The sequence below is a fragment of the Equus przewalskii genome, chromosome 6, assembly GCF_037783145.1.
Source record: "Equus przewalskii isolate Varuska chromosome 6, EquPr2, whole genome shotgun sequence".
NCBI lineage: Eukaryota > Metazoa > Chordata > Mammalia > Perissodactyla > Equidae > Equus > Equus przewalskii.
Window position 1 is genome coordinate 50,813,781 of NC_091836.1, and position 21,226 is coordinate 50,835,006.

General features: G+C 40.1%; 1 protein-coding gene across 12 annotated transcripts in view; it reads left to right on the plus strand.

Moving 5' to 3' along the window:
* The first annotated feature begins 999 nt into the window (after positions 1 to 999).
* LOC103563666 (zinc finger protein 345-like) overlaps positions 1,000 to 21,226 on the plus strand; it is a 40,284-nt gene continuing 20,057 nt past the window's right edge. For 5 of the 12 annotated variants that reach the window (XM_070625582.1, XM_070625580.1, XM_070625581.1 and 2 more), the window contains exons 1-5: positions 1,001 to 1,412; positions 13,034 to 13,118; positions 13,741 to 13,867; positions 14,378 to 14,458; positions 14,962 to 15,047. In XM_070625582.1, the coding sequence (XP_070481683.1) occupies positions 13,086 to 13,118; positions 13,741 to 13,867; positions 14,378 to 14,458; positions 14,962 to 15,047 (327 nt within the window). In that variant the 5' untranslated portion in view covers positions 1,001 to 1,412; positions 13,034 to 13,085. Of the gene's footprint in view, positions 1,516 to 13,033; positions 13,119 to 13,740; positions 13,868 to 14,377; positions 14,459 to 14,961; positions 15,048 to 15,489; positions 20,136 to 21,226 lie in introns of those variants that run through there. The other 7 variants (XM_008539100.2, XM_008539101.2, XM_008539099.2 and 4 more) reach the window with 7 other exon arrangements.

Below are 21,226 nucleotides of genomic sequence, written 5' to 3' on the forward strand. Positions count from 1 at the left end.
TTACAGACTAAAATGTCATTAGAAATAAATTTCAGAAGAAAATTAGGAAATCTGAATGTAATCTAGAGTTTGAAGAGAATTTTTAAGGCAAGGCAGGAAATCCAGAAATTATTTTTTAAAAAAGACTCTTGGCTACATAAAAATTATTTTTAAAGCAACAGATGAAACATTCACGTAGGAAAATAGTTATCAATTCAATAGGTGCATGAAACACAATTAATAAACCACACGAACAATTCTTGGTAAAATGTGCTAGTAAATCAGGATTTTAAAAGACCTCTACTAACTCCACAAGGGCCACCTACTGACAACCACAGCAAACGTAATCACCAGAGAAACTTGAGAACCATTCCTGAATGAGGAATGCCTCCTATCAGTGCTATTTCACATCTTAGTATGGGAGGCCCTGGACCATATGGTAAGATTGGAAAACTAAAAAAACAGAAATACATATTTGAAGAAATAAAGTTACAGAAAAATGTCATTACATTGAAAACGCAAAGGAATCAATGATTAGAGTTTAGCATAGCGTCCCACGTAAATAAAAAGAAAGAAGGGGAAGTAAAGGTTAAATACGGGATTGACCGAATGGAGGAGACAGACTGTCACGGATCGGCAGGCATATCACTATGGGAGAATCATGGTAAGGGCTCTAGAAAGGTGAGGGCAGGCGGGCAGAGAAGCTTTTCATAAGCACCCGGCGTCCTGAGTCCCCATGCCCAGCCTCTGCCTTCGGACATCTAAACCCCGCGCTGGGTTTCATCTCGCCCCAACCCCTGCCCCCGGGTATCGGCTCCGCCCTCCGCCAGGAGCCCCGCCCTCATGCCGCCTTCCATCCTCAGCTGCGTCCGCGGGGCCTGTTTCCGCCCCCAGCCCCGCGCGGAGCGACCCCAGGGCCCATCGGCACCCACGCGGGTAGAACTACAACTGCTCTGCCGGAAATGGACGGACGTGATTGGCAGCCCGAGCCTTGGAGGCCCGCCCCTTACGGCCTGCGGCAGGAAGCGGAAGTGGCGTCACCGTTTCGCGCCGTTCTTTTGTCCCGGGATTCCGCGCTTCGTGGAGCGGTCAGGACGGTCCTCTTGCGGTGGCCCCGTCCTCGGTGAGGCCCGTGGAGGAAGGGCCCTGGGCGCACGGAGGGCGTTAAAGGACAGGTGCGGCCCGGGACCCGAGGGGCTCCGTAGAGAGGCCGGGCCTCCGCTCGTCCGCCCGGCCGCTGGGCGCCGCTCTGAGCCGGGGCGGGAAGGGCGCCACGTGGGGCTTTGGCGTCCCCTGCGCTGCCCTAGTCAGAGCCTCCGAGTCACCTTCGAGACTTTTCCCCGGAAGGGGGAGAAGCAGCTCCGCTGTGCGAGTTCCGTTGCTCAGGCCCCGCGCCCTCCGGTTCTCAGGACCTGCGACCCCGCCGTGTGCCTGTGAGTCCGGGGGAAAGTGGGTCAGGGGCCTCTGCTGCTTTTCCTGTGCTGTGAGAATTTGGCCTTGTCCGGGCGCGTTCTTTGTTTTGAACATTACTTGAAGGTAAGATAGTTTCTTGGGTGTCAGGGGTGAGCATATTTGTGTATATGATTATAAGCGGATGTTGACCACAAGTCTTGCATCTAAAGAAAAGCCAGCATACTCAGCTTTGTCGTCATCTGAACTTCCTAGGCCCCTCCATCCCCACAGCCTTAAACAGGGGCCTCCAGAAGATATAGATGGAGATTTTGTGACACCAGTTCTAGAATAATTCGGTTTACCATTAACAGGATATGTGGACTGTGTGTTTTCCCCACATTTTTCTTTTGTAAAATCTTAAACCTACAGAAAATTTGAACATCCAGTACGACGAGTGTTTCTTATAGTGGATTCATCCATTTTTAGCATTTTGCATGCTTGTCCTCGCCACAGATAAATGCATTTGAAGGTCACTATTTGAGAGTAAGTTGAAAATAAATTGCAGACATACTTGACCTTTAAATACTGGGTAATCCATCTCCCAAAGATAAGATAATTTTCCAATCGGTTTTTTCGTTTTTTGTTATTGTTGAATTGTGTGAGTTGCTTATATATCTTGGAAATTAACCGCTTGTCAGATATATGATTTGCAGGTGTTTTCTCCTAGTTGATGGATTGTCTTTTCATTTTGTTTATGGTTTCCTTTGCTTGCAGAAGCTTTGTAATCTAATATAGTCCCATTTGTTTCTTTTTTCTTTTTTCCCTTGCCTGAGTCTATGGTGTTGGGAAAAGATGGTGCTAAGACTGATGTCAAAGAGTGTACTGCCTTTATTTTCTTCTAGGAGTTTTATGGTTTCAGTCTTAACATTCAAGTCGTTAATCCGTTTTGAGTTTATTTTTGTGTGTGGTGGAAGATAATGGTCTACTTTCATTCTTTTGCATGTGGCTGTCCACTTTTCCCAACACTGTTTATTGAAGAGACTTTCCTTTGTCCATTTGTGTGTTTTTGGCTCCTTTGTTAAGATTAGCTGTCCATAGATGTGTGGTTTTATTTCTGGGCTTTCAGTTCTGTTCCATTGATCAGTGTGTCTGTTTTTGTGCCAGTACCATGCTGTTTTGAGTACTATAGCTTTGTAGTATTTTGAATTTGGGAATTGTTATGCCTCCATCTTTGTTCTTTTTTTCTCAGGATTACTTTGGCTATTCAAGATCTTTTGTTGCTCAATATAAATTTTAGGATTCTCTGTTCTATTTCTTTGAAGGATGTCATTGGGTTCTGATTGAGATTACATTGAATCTTTAGATTACATAAGGTAATATGGACATTTTAACTGTGTTTATTTTTCCAATCCATGAGTGTGGAATATCTTTCCATTTCTTTGTCTTTTTCAATTTCTTTCAATAATATCTTATAGTTTTTAGTGTATAGATTTTTCACCACCTTGGTTAAGTTTATTGTAGATATTTTATTCTTTTTGTTGCAATTGTAAACGGGATTGTATTCTTAATTTCTCTTGCTGTTACTCTGTTTTAGTATATAGAAATGCAACTGATTTTTGTTTGTTGATTTTGTATTGGGGAACTGTATTTTATTTAATAGTTTTTTGGTGGATTCTTTAGGGTTTTCTATATATAAAATCATGTCTTGTGTAAATAGTGGCAGTTTTACTTTTTCCTTTCCAGTTGGGATCCCTTTTATTTCTTTTGTTGCCTAATTGTTCTGGCCAAAACTTCCAGTACTTTGTTGAATAGGACTGGCAAGAGTAGGCATCCTTGTCCTGTTCCTGTTCTCAGAGGGATGGCTTTCAGTTTTTCACCGTTAAGTATTATGTTGGCTGTGGGTTTGTCATACATGATGTTTATTATGTTGAGGTGCTTTCCTTTTATGCCCATTTTATTGACAGTTTTTATGATAAATGGATGTTGGAGCTTGTCATATGCTTTCTCTGCATCTATTGAGATGATCATGTGATTTTTTTTTTTTTTTTTTTGAGGAAGATTAGCCCTGAGCTAACTACTGCTAGTCCTCCTCTTTTTGCTGAGGAAGCCTGGCCCTGAGCTAACATCGTGCCCATCTTCCTCTACTTTATATGTAGGACGCCTACCACAGCATGGTGTGCCAAGCAGTGCCATGTCTGCACCCAGGATCTGAACTGGCGAACCCCGGGCAGCCGAGAAGCAGAATGTGCAAACTTAACCGCTGCGCCACCGGGCCGGCAGGATCATGTGATTTTTATTGCTCATTTTGTTACTGTGGTGTATCACATTGATTGATTGTGAATGTTGAACCATCCCTACGTCCATAGTATAAATCCCGCTTGGTTACGGTGTACAATCCTTTTAACACAGTGCTGTATTCAGTTTGCCAATATTTTCTGGAAGGTTTTTGCATCTATGTTCCTAAGTGATATTGGTCTGCAATGTTCCTTCTTTCTGTTGTCCTTATCTGCTTTTGGTATCAGGGTAATGTTGGCCTCATAGAGTGAGTTAGGAAGCTTTCTGTCTTCTTCAATTTTTTGGAATAGTTTGAGAAGGATGAGTGTTACAACTTTTTCAGTGTTTGGTGGAATTCTCCAGAGAATCCATATGGTCCTGGAGTTCTGTTTTTTGGGAGGTTTTTGATTGCTGTTTCTCTCTTTACTTGTGATTGGTCTATTCATATTCTCTGTTTCTTCTTGATTCAGTTTTGGGAGGTTGTATGGGTCTGAGAATTTATCCATTTCTTCTAGGTTGTCCAGTTTTTTAGCATATAATTTTCATAGTATTGTCTTATAATCCTTTATATGTTTTTGGTATTCATTGTAATTTCTCCTCTTTCGTTTTTCATTTCTTTTGAGTCTTCTCTCTCTTATTCTTAGGATGGCTAAAGATTTGTCAATTTTGTTTATCTTCTCAAAGAGCTAGCTGTTAGTTTCATTTATCCTTTATGCTGTTTTTGTTGTTCTATTTCATTTATTTCTGCTGTAATTTCTGTTATTTTCCTCCTTCTGCTGACTTTGGGCCTTGTTTGCTCTTCATTTTCTAGTTCTATTAGGTGTAGTTCAGGATTACTTACTTGAGATTTTTCGTGTTTGTTGAGGTAGGCTTGTATTGCTATAAATTTCCCTCTTAGTATAGCTTTTGCTGCATGCCATGAGAGTTGATATGTTGTGTTTTCATTTTCATTTTTCTCCAGGTATTTTTTATTTCTCCTTTGATTTCTTCATTGATCCAATGATTGTTCAGTAGCATGTTGTTTGATCTCCTTATATTTGTGACTTTCCCAGCTTTTTTCTTATCGTTGATTTCTAGTTTCCTGGCATTGCAGTTGGAAAAGATGCTTGTTTTGATTTCAATCTTCTTAAATTTATTGAGGCTCCATGTTTCTCGACATATGGTCTATCTTTGAGAATGTTCTGTGTGTGCTTGAGAAGAATATGTATTCTGTTTTGGTGACAGGTTCTCTATATATCTACTAAGTCCATGTAGTCTGGTGTTTCATTTAAGGTCACTGATTCCTTGTTGACTTTCTGTCTGAATGATCTATCCGTTGATGTAAGATGGGTGTTGAGGTCCCCTACTAGTACTGTGTTGCTGTCAGTTTCTCCCTTTGGGTCTGTCAATAGTTACTTTATATACTTTGGTGTTCCTGTTAGGTGCATATGTATTAATAAGTGTTATGTCCTTTTGGTGTAATGGCTGTTTATCATTATATTCTGCTCCTCTTTGTCTCTCACTGTCTTTTTTATCTTGAAATCTGCTTTGTTTCATATAAGTATGGCAACACCTGCTTTCTTTTGGTTGCCGTTTGCTTGTAATATCATCTTCCGTCTCTTCACTCTGAGCCTGTTTGTTTTTAGAGATACGTGTTTCTTGGAGGTAACATATTGTTTGGTCTTGTTTTTTAATCCATCTGGCCTCTCTGGGTCCCTTGAATGGAGAATTCAATCTATTTACATTTAGAGTGATTATTGACATGTGAGTATGAGGGCTTGATTCTGTCATTTTATGTCTTGTTTTCCTGGTGTTCTATATTTCCTTTGTTTCTTTTCCCTTGTATTTCTGACTGCTGTTTCAGTTTGGTGGGCTTTTTTGTGATGGTTTCCTCAGTTTTCTCTTTATTTATGAATTGTGACCATGCTCTGATTTTTTTGTTTTGTGGTCACCATGAGGTTTGTATAAAAGATCTCATAGATGAGATAGTCTATTTGCTGATAGTGTCTTATTTCCATTAGCATGAGCAGGTTCCAGCCCCTTCGTTTTCCCCTTCTCTATTTTTGTTGTCACAAATTATTATTTTTTGTGTTGTGAGTTTGTGACTAAATTAAAGTGTTAATAGTTATTTTTGATGCTTGCGTTCTCTTTCATGTTATAATTGTTTGCTAACCTGTTTTGATAGCTGCAATTTTCTGACTTTGTCTATTTATTTCCTTGCTCACGGCTTTGTAAATGGTTGCCTTTTTGTTATAGGTAGGAGGGCTTCCTTCATTGTTTCTTGTAAGAGAGGCTTAGTGGTGCTGAATTCCCTCAGCTTCTGTTTATCTGGGAAAGTTTGTATTTCTCCATTGTTTCTGAAGGATAGTTTTGCTGGTTGAAGTATTTTTGGCTGAAAGTTTTTGTCTTTCAGTATTTTTTTTTTTTTTTAAGATTTTATTGTTTTTCCTTTTTCTCCCCAAAGGTCCCTGGTACATAGTTGCTTTTTTTTTCTTTTTAGCTGTGAATCCTTCTAGTTGTGGCATGTGGGACACCACTTCAGCATGGCCTGGTGAGGGGTACCGTGTCCATGCCTGGGATCCAAACCAGCAAAATCCTGGGCCGCCGAAGCGAAGCATGCGAACTTAACCACTCAGCCACGGGGCTGGCCCCTGTCTTTCAGTATTTTGAATATATCATTTCTTTCTCTGCTAGCCTGTAAGGCTTCTACTGAGAAACCCACTGAAAGCCTGGTGGGGATTCCTTTGTAGGTTATTTTCTTCTATGCTGCCCTTAATGTGTTTTCTTTGTCATTAAGTTTTGCCAGTTTTAATATTGTATGCCTTGGAGAAGGTCTGTTTGCATTGATGTAATTAGGAATTCTATTGGCTTCATGTACTTGTATGTCCACTTTCTTCTGCAGTTTTGGGAAGTTTCAGCTATTATTTCTTTGAAGAAGCTCTATACTCCTTTTTCCCACACTTCTCCCCCTGGAATATCTGTAATCCTTATATTGCTTTCCCTAATTGACTCTAATCTATCTTGAAGAACTTCTTCACTTTTTTTTTAATGTCTTGGTTTTCTCCTCTACCTGAAGCATTTCTATATTTCTGTCCTCTAGTTCGCTAATTCCAATCTCCGTGGCGTCAACTATATTTTTTCATGGAGTCTAGATTATTTTTTATCTCACTGTTGTGTTCTTTATATCTAAAATTTCTGCTTGTTTTTTTTTTAGAGCTTTAATATGGTGAAATATTCCTTCTGCTTGTTAGTTTTATTCCTGAGCTCGCTCAATTGTCTTTTTGAGTTTCCTTTAGCTGAGTTTCTTAATGACAACTATTTTAATTTCTTTGTCATTTAGACTGTAAACTTCTCTGACTTAAGAATTGGTTTCTGGAGACTTGTCATTTTCCTCCTGCTCGTAAGTGTTCCTCTTCGTGGTATTTGATGAGTTGATCCTTTGTCAGCACATTTGTGGTAGTATCAGGTCACAGATTCCCCCTGCCATCACTGGGGGGAGGAGAGCAGGAGCTGTGTTTTCTGATCCCACGCTGTCTGCTGGAAGTTTTGCTGGTAGGGCTGCTCTGTGTTTGCATGGGCTGGCTACAGTTGCTTTACAGTTTGCGCTCATGTGGGTGGGGCCCCTGGGATGGGCAAGCAGGTCATGCATCATAGGCAGGACTTCTCTGCTTGGTGGGCAGGTCACTCTTGTGTGGGTGGGGGGCCCCTGCGCTCGGCAGGTGACTGGTTGAGCTGCTGCACTAGGCTGGAGGGGCACCTATGCGGAGGCTTAGCCACTGCTCAGTGGGTCCCATGGACTGCTGTGGTCAGTGGTTGGAGCACCTTCTGAGCACATGGAGTACCTTTTTGCCTGTGTCTCACTCGGCAAGCAGACTGAGGGGCCACCATCACGCAGTGATTGTGATGGGTCTTGAGAATGAGCATTGCTTCCAAAGCATCTACTCCTAGTGAGATTATCATAGAGTTGTCAAGTGAAAGAGGGATAGTCTCCTCCGAAAGCAAAGGGCAAGCTACTTTCTCCCCTGGTAAGGGAGGCTCAGAATTTCTTAGGGGTTCAAGATTGTGTGTTTCATCTGGGTCCAACTAGGCATTCCTGTTTCAAGTTTTCTCTGTCATTTTTCGATGATCAACATCCTCAATTTCACATTAACAGCCACATGAGGCTGAATTTAGTGATGGTCAAACAATTAAATTTTGAGCTTGATTTTCAGAAGTATCTTCCCCCTGTAACCAAAGGACCTGAGGTTGTTTTGGGGTTTTTTTTTTCTATTTTATTTTTTATTGAGGTTATGGTAGTTTACAACGTTGTGGAATTTCAGTTGTATGTTATTATTTGTCAGTCATATTATAAGTGTACCACTTCACGAACCTTTCTGCCCACCCCCAGTCCCTTTTTCCCATGGTAACCACTAATCTGTTCTCTTTGTCCACGTTTGTTTATCTTCCACGTATGAGTGGAGTCATACAGAGATTGTCTTCTCCATTTGGCTTATTTCGCTTAATGTAATACCTTTAAGGTCCCTCCATGTTGTTGTGAATGGGACGATTTTCTCCTTTTTTATGACTGAGTAGTATTCCATTGTATATATACACCATATCTTCTTTATCCAGTCATCAGTCGATGGGCTTTTAGGTTGCTTCCACGTCTTGGCTATTGTCAGTAATCCTGCAGTGAACATAGGGGTGCATGGGACTTTTGGAATTGCCGATTTCAAGTTCTTTGGATAGATACCCAGTAGTGGGATGGCTGGGTCATATGGTATTTCTATTTTTAATTTTTTGAGGAACCTCCATACTCTTTTCCGTAGTGGCTGCATCAGTTTGCATTCCCACCAGCAGTGTGTGAGAGTTCCTTTTTCTCCGCAACCTCTCCAACATTTATTTAATTTTTGCTTTGGTTATTTTATCCATTCTAACAGTGGAAGGTGCTATCTTAGTGTAGTTTTGATGTGCATTTCCCTGATGATCAGTGATGTTGAGTGTCTTCTCATGTGCCTATTGGCTATCTGTATATCTTCTGTGGAGAAATGGCTGTTCATATCCCTGCCCATTTTTTGATCGGGTTGTTTGATGTTGTTAGTGATGTGAGTTGTTTATCTATTATGGAGGTTAACCTTTTGTCAGATATATGATTTGCGAATATTTTTTCCCAGTTGGTGGGTTATGTTTTTGTTTCGATCCTGTTTTCCCTTGCCTTGTAGAAGTTCTTTAGCCTGATGGAGTCCCATTTGTTTATTCTTTCTATTGTTTCCCTTGTCTGAGAAGACATGGTGTCCGAAAAAATCCTTTTAAGACTGATGTCAAAGAGTGTACTGCCTGTATTTTCTTCCGGAAGTCTTATGGTTTCACGTCTTACCTTGAAGTCTTTGATCCATTTTGAGTGTATTTTTGTGAATGGTGTAAAAGAGTAGGACCTGACCTTTTAAGAGCTGTCATGAAATCTGTCTGGTCACAGACATTGATTTGAGCTCCAAGATAGCAGATCTGAGCTGGCCGTTTTCTGGGCAACTACTCTCAAAAAGAATCCATCCCTCATCACAATCACTATAATCATCAGTATTGCTGTCATTGTTAATTGTAGTGTTTGCTTGTTCTCCCAAGGCACGTCTTTCAGTTGGCACTGTATCACAATCAACCAAAGGTCCTAGCTTGACCATTGTGACTCTGTGAATGTGTTTCCCATTGGCAAGGAGGTGAGCTCTTTGCTGAAGTTTAAAGGCTTGACTAAACCTATCCCCAAGTTTCGTCTTTGCTTCTTTGTCTCTAGGGACCACTGTTCTGTTCGATTCTGTATAAATCTACATGAAATCAAGAGATAGAAATGATACTTTAATTTAAACAGGAGTTTAATATAAAGATGTAAAGAGAATTCTTATGAATAACCTAGAGTGATTAAGAGTCCCAAAAGAAGGCCGAACTTGTACAGTAGCCCTCTTCTACAGACTTGACTTCACACCTTGTTGGAGATGGCATGGCAGCCCTTTTGATGGTGAAGAAATTTGCAAGATTGCAAGGGCATGAGCTAGTCAACAGTGGGCAAGCAGGAAGCAGCCGTCTGGAATGCAGACAAGCTATGACTGGTGGGTAGATGTGGAGAGTGAATTGAGGTTGCACTGCCTGTGCAAGAACTAGGGCACTAAGTATGCATATAAGGAGGCCGTGGGAATCAACTGGCTGGGGTCCCGATAAGCAGAGGAGAGTGGATGAGTGCTCAGGACAGTGTTCCGCCCACCCTTAACATTCTTAAGGTAATTAAATACATTTCTGAAAACTGAGATGTATATTGCTTTCTGAACAGTTATTTAGCTGTAATGTAGGTACACTTGAAGAGTGGTGTGAGGAATCTGCATTGTCTGTTGACGACCAATCATTGGGTGCCTTCAGTGAGCCAGGCTCTGTGCCACTCCATGTAATGCAATCATTAGCACCCAAAACAACACCTTTCTAAAAGAAAGCTGACCTTAACGTCAGACAACATTGTTCACAGGTGTTACTACAGATACAGAGGTCACTAGGATAAAAGATTCTGTTTCTCCAAAAATATGAAAATTCAATTGTGTACCCACCAATAATATTGTTGCAAATATATTAAGAATTTCGTGACAGAAGTGGAAGAATAGACAAGTCCACAATTCTAGTGGGAGATTTTATTATTTCACTCATATTGTTTTCACTAAGTAATAGAGGAACATCGATTAGGATATGCATTTGAAAGTAATGTGTAAACTGCCTAATATGTAAAATAGTGTATTTAGTAACTTGTAGATGGGAACCAGTAACTAGTAACAGAAAGTGCTTGTCTGGGAGCAATGAGTAAGGAATGGATTGGAAGAGGCAAGGAAGCTCTCTAAGGAGATAAATATGCCCTGTATCTTGTTTAGACAGGTGATCACATGAGTAAATGAAATTGTCAAAACTCTTCCACTAAATACTTAAGGTCTCTGAATTTGATTGTACATTAATTATATCTCAATTACAAAATAGACAGAAAAGTAAAACATTCGATGCAGACATCTCTACTAAACACATTCATAGGCTTTTTAAGTCCAAGGACCCCCAGTTTGAGAACCGTGGTTGTAAGTACAGTTGTACTATGAATCTGGACACATTTTTGTGACTGTGTGTGTTTGTGAGTTTTAGTCTTCTGAACTGTACGAAAAGGTCTGTGGGGTTGTGAGGGTGATACTGGTTCATAGATAATGAACCGTAGAATTTTCAGTGTTTGTCATCATTCAGATACCATTTTGTAGATCAGCATTTGGCCTCTTGGCGTGTGTTTGATTTATTGAAGGTTACTGAGTTTTAACAAAAAGAAGTTAACCTTGAAATACAGAATGTTGAAAGACAAACATGAAGAAAATTTGTGGAAGAAATGAATAAACGTAAAAGTAAATTTGGTGGAAAATGAAAAGACAATGTTGGGGAAAGTATGATGTAGCATTGCCTCTTTTTTAAGGCAAGGGGATAGTGCAGACCTGTTTGATTTAAGTGTTTCCAATCAAGACCTGACGGGGCTTCCCAGTACTCGAATGCCTTCTGACTTCTTTTGTAAAAATTTTGATGTACGTTTTCTAAAGTTTTTGGATAAAATGTGGAAGAACCAGTGATTATTTCCCTTTTTTTCTTTTTTCTTGTCCATAAATCAGAATAATTTATGTGCTTTCCAAGTGTGTGTGTGTGTCAGTCAGAGAGACCATTTATTTTCTCCCTTTCTGGATTGTTTTCCCATGGCAGTTGTGAATTGACATATCAACTGTTATTGTCCACATTCTCCAATATGAATGTAGGATCTTTTTTTTTTTTAAAGATTTTATTTTTCCTTTTTTCTCCCCAAAGCCCCCCAGTACATAGTTGTATATTCTTTGTTGTGGGTGCTTCTAGTTGTGGCATGTGGGACGCTGCCTCAGCGTGGTTTGATGAGCAGTGCCATGTCCGCGCCCAGGATTCGAACCAACGAAACACTGGGCCGCCTGCAGCGGAGCGCGCAAACTTAACCACTCGGCCACGGGGCCAGCCCCTGAATGTAGGATCTTTAATGCCTAAGACGTTTTCTTTATATGTTACTCCTCTCAACTGAGTGCCTAGCCCAGGGACATAACTTGATTATTTACTGAAAGAGTAAAGGAATAAGCCAGTGATAAGAACTTAAAAGGAGGCTCATAGTTTCAAGGTTCTCCAGACGTCCATCAAAGGAAGCTCAAGGGTGTTGACTGAATAAAATATTGAGTTTTTCTTCCTTCATATGCCTGGCAGGAGCCTACACCAGAGCTGTTCAATACAAATATAATGTGTAGATTGTGTATGTGATGAAAATGTTTTCAGTACCAGTGATAAAAATCTAAAAAGTCAGATTATTTCTAAGAATGTATTTTATTTTACCCCGTATACACTAAAGTACTACTAAGTATGTATTCAGTATTTAAAAATTGAGATAGTTGGCATTATTTTCCTCATTCAAAGTGTTCAAAATTCACTGGACATTAGGTTTTTTATCAGATATATTTGATTTGTGTTTAGATTACACAAAATTTGAAGTTGAAAGAGTGGATTCCAGTATCCAAATTGTTCAAAATATAAAAGTGAGCTCCAAGCTTCTAGTGAGACATCAGGTAGATAACGGTCCTCAGTGAATAGCAATTGATCTTACTGGTGCTTGTTGTGAAGCATACGTCTTTAGTAGTTTTCAACTAGGTCATCTGCGTAGAAAGAGCTAAGTTATCACATTGACTGATAATTAATACTTATTGATTAATGATTGATAGGAAGCAGGACTCCAGATAACCCAATCTCCAGAGGGAGGGAGATGGCCCTATTCACTTATATTCATAAGCGACCCTGAAGTAATCTTAGTTCAAGGAAAGGAGTGTTGCAGGCAAATTTCACTAATCAGTCTTGCAGGATGGTGACCTCTGATTTGTCCCATGGTAACTCCTTGGTAATGCGCTTTTTCAGAGGCTGCTTTAAGTTCTCCCTGTATGATATAGAGTCCTTTGGTCTGGGCCTGGGCACTCGTGCTGCGGGTTCATCTAGGAGGAGCTGAAGTGGGCCAGAGAATGCTCTTCTCTGAGTCCGCTTCCTGGTATGTATTCATCAGGTAGAGTTGCTGCATAAGCTGATTCATGAATTCTATTGCTTTGACAAGTAAGACTCAAAATTACTCAGGGCTTCGGGTTCCTTATCTGTAAAATGAAACAATTACTCTTCTTGATGGGCAGTACGGCTCACAATCCCCTTTTGTGGCTTCACGTGAGACAGGACTACTCTTGTCATTTGGTGGCAGTAGGGTGGATTTTCTTGAGTGTGCAAGGCTATTTGGGAATTTCAAGCTGGAAAGGGATGATTTCTAGGCAGATGACTGTGGGAATTAGGGTCACCTGTGTGTCCTCATGGCTTCTTTCTTTTTTCCTAGGTCTTTCTAATGACCTTTCTGCCTTGCTGAGGAAAAGATAGAGCCAGAAAGGATGATGACTGACTGTCTGACAAATTGTTCTCAGGTGAGAACAGGTGTATATTCTACAGCATGAAATACTGCATCCACCAGACAGACACATTTCCTTCTAAGTGGATCTGTCTCCAGAACTTCTTAAAGAAATACAGGCCCTCAAGGATGGAGTTCCTGTTGAATTTCCTCACAAAGTGGTACCTTATAACGGTGATGGCTTACTCTGAATAATCCGAGTATTTGGATTATTACTGCCGAACATTGACTCTGATGAGGGTGGCTGCATAATTTTTATATTATTTGGTGCACTGACAGACGGTAAGGAAGATCAGAGTGTGCATTTCTCCAAAGAATTTATTTATTCATCAGCATTTACAGATATCTACAGTTTTTTCGGGAGTGTTTGCAAGAGGGAAATAAGATGAGAAGAGCTTTTAGTCTAGTTGTGGTGAGATAAGCTCGTGTGTTAGAGAGTCTATTAAAACTGTAACTGGAGGAGATCAACCGTGAGTGAGTGTAGATAGAGAGAAGAGTCCTTAGGAGCATTGCACCCTGGGGGAGATGACGAGAGACCTTGAAACCCTCTGTTGCCATTGGGTCTGCCTTCTTCATTCCCCAGTGAACATTGATGGAGATGTTACTTTACTGAATCCAGCTTGTGTGTGATGGTTTAGGATTCCATGACCTTTGACGATGTGGCTGTGGACTTCACCCAGGAGGAGTGGGCTTTACTGGACCTAACTCAGAGAAACCTATACAGAGATGTGATGCTGGAGAACTACAAGAACCTGACAACACTAGGTAAGGCTGCCATCACTGCTGTAACCTCCTATGGAACAAGTGAACATTGTATACTTGCCATGGTCCAGGATAGGTGATGTCGAATTTGAACACAACGGGAAATAACAGATACATAGTCTATACACTGATGGGTTTTAATTCAGCATCCTTGGTCTAAAATACGGTTTTTAGGGCTAACAGCTTCACCATCACTCTGTTAGAAATGTACATTCTCAGACTCCACTTTGATGTACTGAATGAAACTCTGGCATCGGGGCCCAGTCATCTGTGACATGATTCTGATGGACACTAGAGTGACAACTACTAGTGTGGTGGTTTCTCCACGAGAAAGAAAATCTCTTTTTGGGACAGAAATAACTATCTTTGGGGCACAGAAAGAGGATGTTTACATTTTTATCTGATTGGTAATAATTTTAGTGTAATCAACAGAAAAATAGATCCTGATTTGTGGAAGTATTTGTCATCTTTTACAGGAGGCTTGTCCATTAATATCTCTTTCCTCATGGACAGGCTATCAGTTGTTGAAACCCAGTGTGATCTCCTGGCTGGAACAAGAAGAGTTGAGGACAGCGGAGGGAGGAGTCTTCCAAGGTGAGTGATTGTAAAGATCTTCTCTGGTCAATGAATGTTTCATTATGTTTTGAATTATAAAGAAGAAACTTCTTAAGATGTAGTTTCTCTCAGAAGGCTGAGGTCATTCGTGTCTGATGCTTTACGACGTTTTCAACTTTGTATTCTGTACATTTACTCATAATTTCCTATGATCTCACAAAATGACCTATTCTGTTTTTCCTTTCAAGTTTATTATTTTGATTTATGCTCTTAGTCTAGAGCTTGCTTAGTTTCCTTCCCTGAATAATATTCTCTTTTCCCATCATGTTTAATTACCATAGAATTGTTTTTCCATCAGTTACTCAGTTTTGCCTCCACATCCTTATCATTGTTAAATTGTTGACCTAGTGAAACTGCTCAAATCTGTCATGCTCTTTTCATCATGTTTAAATTGTAAATAATATAAAGGAATCTTAGTTTAATTCCTTTATCCTACCATTTCTTTTTGTAAATTTTATATTTGTTACTCTCTTTTACTTTAGAATCAGAAGTGCATCTTAAAACCAAAGACTTGGCAATTCCTCTGCAGGATATTTTAGGGGAAAAAACATCCAATAGGATAGAAATGGTAAGATGAGTAAGTTTGAACAAAGATATTTCTTATTTCCACATTTACTAAAGATTGGAATTTCATTTGGTAGAAGATCCGCACAAATGAGATATTTGAGATTAGTGGCATTCACCCGAGAGAACAATGTCTAACTTGATCTAACTTGAACCTTATTACTTCACAATTCTCACAAGTTCTCATTCCCACATACATAACTAGGCATTGATTTTTTTAAACAATTCCGTGAAACTGTATAGGAATCTCTTAAGATCATAATAGATCACACATCATTTGACCAGGATTCCGTATTTCAATTTGAAAGAAATCAAGAGGGTAGGAAGTTGTACAAATGTAATGGAAATTGTACAAATCAAATCAGCATTGTCATAATGTTTCTGTTTCGAGATGGGCAAGATGAATTAATGATCTGAGAAATTGTTTAATCCACCTTCATCAACAGGAAAGAAGCCACATTGGATGGGAACTCTGTGAGTGTAAGGAACGTGGAAAAGACTTCAGTGGACAATCGTGTCTTAAGACACACAGGAGAACTCAAAATGGAAGAAACACTTATGAAGATAATCAATGTGGGGGAAGGGCCATCAGCCTTACTCCAGATATTGTATCCTGCAAAACTAGCATGGAACAGAAAGGGTTCAAATGCAGTGACAGTGGGAAAGCCTGTGTTAATCAGTTTTACTTTCAGGCACAACTAGGAAGTCACAATGAAAAAAAACTCTGTGAAGGAAAGGAATGTGGAACAGCTTTTATTCACTCCAGAAGACTTGGCACTGAATGCTGGAAAGCCTGCAGTAGCCATTTAGTCTTAACTAGACATAACCAAATTCACACTGGTGAGAAACCCTATGAATGCACCGAATGTGGGAAAGCCTACATTAACAATTCAAGTTTAACTAGACACAAACAAACGCACACTGGAAGGAAACCCTATGAATGCACTGAATGCGGGAAAGCCTTCAGTAGCCCTTCAGCCTTAACTAGCCATAACCGAATGCACACTGGTGAGAAACCCTATAAATGCAACAAATGTGCGAAAGCCTACGTTTACAATTCAAGCTTAACTTTACACAAACGAATGCATACTGTAGGGAAAACCTATGAATGCACTGAATGTGAGAAAGCTTTCTATAGCCGTTCAGTCTTAGTTAGACATAACCGAATTCACACTGGTGAGAAACCCTATGAATGTGACAGATGTGGGAAAGCCTACATTTGCAATTCAAGCTTAACTAAACACAAACGAACGCACATTGGAGAGAAACCCTATGAATGCACTGAATGCGGGAAAACTTTCAATAGCCATTTAATCTTAACTAGCCATAACCAATTTCACACTGGTGAGAAATCCTATGAATGCAACGAATGTGGGAGAGCCTACCTTTATAAGGGAAGTTTAATTAAACACAGACGAATGCACACTGGAGGGAAACCCTACAAATGCACTAAATGCGGGGAACCCTTCAGTAGCCATTCAGCCTTAACTGACCATAGCCGAATTCACTTTGGTGAGAAACCCTATGAATGCAATGAATATGTCAAAGCTTCCAGTGGGCATTCAGGCTTAACTACATATAAATGAATTCACACTGGAGAGAAATCCTGTGAATGTGTGAAATGTGGAGAAGCCTTCAGTGTTTCCTTAAGCATAACTGGGCATGCAAGAGTTCATACTGGAGAGGAAACTTTAAATATGAATATAGGAAATTCTTTACTACTTTCTCATATCTAAGTACACATTTGAGACCTCACACTGGAGAGCAGCCATTTGAGTGTGATAAACATCATAAAGCATATATTTTTTTAACTTTTTATTAAGATTATGATAGTTTACAACCTTGTGAAATTTCAGTTGTACGTTATTGTTAGTCATGTTGAAGGTGCACCACTTCACCCTTTGTGCCCTCCTCCCACCCCCACTTTCCCCTGGTAACCACCAATCAGTTCTCTTTGTCTCTGTTTAACTTACCTATGAGTGGAGTCATACAGAGTTCGTCTCTCTCTGTCTGGCTTATTTCACTTAACATAGTACCTTCAAGGTCCATCCATGTTGTTGTGAATGGGACGATTTTATCTTTTTTTATGGCTGAGTAGTATTCCATTGTGTATATATACACCATATCTTTTTTATCCAGTCATCAGTTGATGGGTAGTTAGGTTGCTTCCACGTCTTGGCTGTTGTAAATAATGCTGCAATGAACATAGGGGTGCATGGGACTTTTGGAATTGCTGACTTCAAGTTCTTTGGATAGATACGCAGTAGTGGGATGGCTGGGTCATAAGGTATTTCTATTTTTAACTTTTTGAGGAATCTCCATACTGTTTTCCATAGTGGCTGCACCAGTTTGCATTCCCACCAGCAGTGCATGAGGGTTCCTTTTTCTCCACAACCTCTCCAACATTTGTCACTTCTGTTTTGGTTATTTTTGCCATTCTAACAGGTATAAGGTGATATCTTAGTGTAGTTTTGATTTGCATTTCCCTGATCATCAGTGATGATGAGCATCTTTTCATGTGTCTATTGTCCATCCTTATATCTTCTTTGGAGAAATGTCTGTTCATGTCCCCTGCCCATTTTTTGATTGGGTTGTTTGATTTTTTGTTGTTGAGCTGTGTGAGTTCTTTATATATTATGGAGATTAACCCTTTGTCAGATAAATAACTTGTAAATATTTTTTCCCAACTAGTGGAGTTTTTTTTGTTTCAATCCTGTTGTCTCTTGCCTTGAAGAAGCTCTTTAGTCTGATGAAGTCCCATTTGTTTATTCTTTCTATTGTTTCCCTCGTCTGAGGAGTTATAGTGTCCGAAAAGATCCTTTTGATACTGATGTGAAAGAGTGTACTGCCTGTATTCTCTTTTAGAAGACTTATTGTTTCAGGCCTAATCTTTAGGTCTTTGATCCATTTTGAGTTTATTTTTGTGAATGGTGAAAAAGAATGGTCAATTTTCATTCTTTTACATGTGGCTTTCCAGTTTTCCCAGCACCATTTGTGGAAGATACTTTCTTTTCTCCATTGTGTGCCCTCAGCTCCTTTGTCAAAGATTAGCTGTCCATAGATGTGTGGTTCTATTTCTGGGCTTTCAATTCTATTCCATTGATCTGTGCACCTGTTTTTGTACCAGTACCATGCTGTTTTGATTACTGTAGCTTTGTAGTATGCTTTGAAGTCAGGGATTGTGATGCCTCCAGCTTTGTTCTTCTTTCTCAGGATTGCTTTAGCAATTCGGGGTCTTTTGTTGCCCCATATGAGTTTTAGGATTCTTTGTTCAATTTCTACAATGTCATTGGGATTCTGATTGGGATAGTGTTGAATCTGTAGATTGCTTTAAGTAGTATGGACATTTTAACTATGTTTATTCTTCCAGTCCATGTGCATGGAGTGTCTTTCCATCTCTTTATGTCGTCATCAATTTCTTTCGAGAAAGCCTTCTAGTTTTCGTTGTATATATAAAGCATATTTTTATTCCTCAACATTTTGCTTCCATATGTGAACTTACACTGGAGAGAAACCATATGAATGTAAGCACTGTGGGAAAGACTTCACTGTTTCCTCAGGACTTATTCAACATATAAGAACTGACAGTGGAGGGAAACCCTGTCAATGTAAGGAGTGCAGGAAAGACTTCACTTGGTCCTCAGTGACTAGTAAACATGTATGAACTCAGAATGGAGAGAAGGCCTACGAACATGAGGAACGTGGAGAAGCCTAGAAGGGTCCATGTTTGTTTTGAATATATGAAAGAACTCACGCAATGTGGAAAACAATCAGAATTTGCTACAGCCCAGCATGTAAGAACTCAGACTGTAGCATTTAAATGTAAGAAACGTGTAGAGCTCCAGCACATAGGGTAGCTCTTTAGATTTATTTTGGACAAGTGCCATTCAACCCTAGCTATGTTTAGGAATGATATAGCTTTCATTCCTCTGATAGCAATGCTTGGCTGGTGTAGTTTCTACACCTTCCAGGTTGCAGCCTGGCCAAAAGTGGGACTACCAGATTTAGAGTTACCTGTATTTTCTTGTCATTGTTGACCTGGTCTATAATTGTGAAGATAATGACCACTTGAATCAGTTCCCTACTTATAGAGTCCATCTACAGTGCCTCATGCCAGCCAGGGTGGGGCATATAATGTCTCTGTAAATTGTCTAAAAATTCTTTCGTCCTTCTCACAGCTGATCTTTTTGGATGAAAGGTCAGAATGCAAGTAAGGGAATAGTTTAGAAAAATGAGATTTTGCCTGCTGTTAGGACAGATCCTGGTTTCATACTTCTGTGGGAGAGTAAGCACCTTAGCACCTGAGAAGGACATTTAACCTTAGCCTGTGCAGGAAGAGGCTGAGGACAGAGGTGTGTTTGCAGTGAGGAACCATGAGAGATGAGGTCATCTCTCCCATTGAGATGAACAGCCGGCTTGCTTACTATTTGAAATAAACCAGGTTCCACAATCTCAGCATTACTCTTCTGTAACACAACCCAATGTGCAGACGTCCATGTGGGCCCTTTGTGTCGCCTGTGAGACTTGGAGACAAAAGTAACCAGTACAAACATGCTGATGCTCATGCTGCTGACTATTCCATGAGTATATTAAATCTTTTGTCTCTGACTTAAGGGCCTTGGTTCATCTGCCAATATTCAGTGAAATAGTGGCAAGATTACTAAATACCTTGGAAGAAGGAAATAAACTACAGGTCCAACAGTTTTGGTGATGAAAATGGTATGTTGATAGAAGGCTTTCCGGAAGAGGAGGAATGATGGTGTCCTGGCTGGGTGTGGAGACATAACGGTATTTGCAATCTAGTCATGAAATCTGTTCCCCCAGAGGTTTTCTCAAGATGCCAGTGAGTTGAAGGGAATAAGGATCTTCGCTGTCCTACTTATTAATGAGGCCCGTCAATATTATATCAGCATGGTTTCCCTTAATTTCTTAATCTTACTGTACCCTTAATTCTTAAATGTCTCCTTTTATACATGCTTGGTGTGGAGTTTTGAAATATCTAAGTATTTGAAATACAATTTTTAAAAATCTTTTTTATTGAAATTTGAACATTTAGTCACGTAATTACTAATAAATTGATTTGCATCTAGCATCTAAGTTTTTTCAGTACTTAACTCATTTTTCTTCCATCTCTGCTCTTATTTTTTCTCATGTAAGTGATTTTACTGTTTATGATTGAAAGTTATGTAATCCACTAATTTTATCTTACTTGCTACTCTAAAATCCTTTAACATTTTTCATTTGTCTCTGAATTAACACCCTTTCTCTCCTACAGAGTGTCTTGGGACTTATGAATGCACTAATGCTCATTATTCAACTTGTGAGCAGCACACTAGCAGACCTAGAAATAAGTCTGTAGTCAGAGGAGCCTCTAAACAGGTCCAGGTGCAAGAGGAACAGGTCCCCCTGAGAAGTGGGAGAGCTTCCCCTTCTTGTGAGAGGATGTGTGTGACAGGGACACGTACACCCCTGTGGAGAAGTGCTCCATATCATCAAAAGCTGAACTGAAAGCACTGTCTTATAAGAGTTGGCCACCTCCCACAACTAGAAGGACCTGTACAGGGGGCATTTGGGGAGATAAAGCAGGAAAAAAAAAAAAAAAATGGGTGGGACATTGTACTTGAGATACTCAAAAAAAAAAAAAAGAATTGGCCACCTCCTTAAGGGGACACACTGGTGGAGATTACGTGATTGCCCTGCTGTGGACAAAACAACAGGTATTATTGTTCTCCAGCTTTGCCTGGATCATACAGGCTTCACATTAACCTTTTCTATCCCAGAAGGCTTTTCTCCACATAGTTTCCCTTAGCTGCAAGTGGTGCTGTCTATTGGCTTTCCCATTGTCATTGTTCTTTTGGGGACGACTGCATCTCTGGCCTTTTCTTCACTCAGCCCAGAATTGCCTTACTATTTCTATCCCTCCTCGACTCTGCCACTTCTCACGTAAATGGGGGCCTGTGGATCCCTGGGGAGAAGGACTCTTTGTTTAAGGAAGGTCGTCACTGAGCTAACACGACATCTGTGCCAGTCTTTGTGTTATTTGTATGTGGGATGCTGCCACGGCATGCATGGCTTGGTGAGCGATGTGTCGGTCCATGCCAGGGATCTGAAACTGTGAATCCCGGGCTGCCAAAGCATGTGAACTTCATCACTACACCACCACGCAGCCCCTGAAAACAGGGT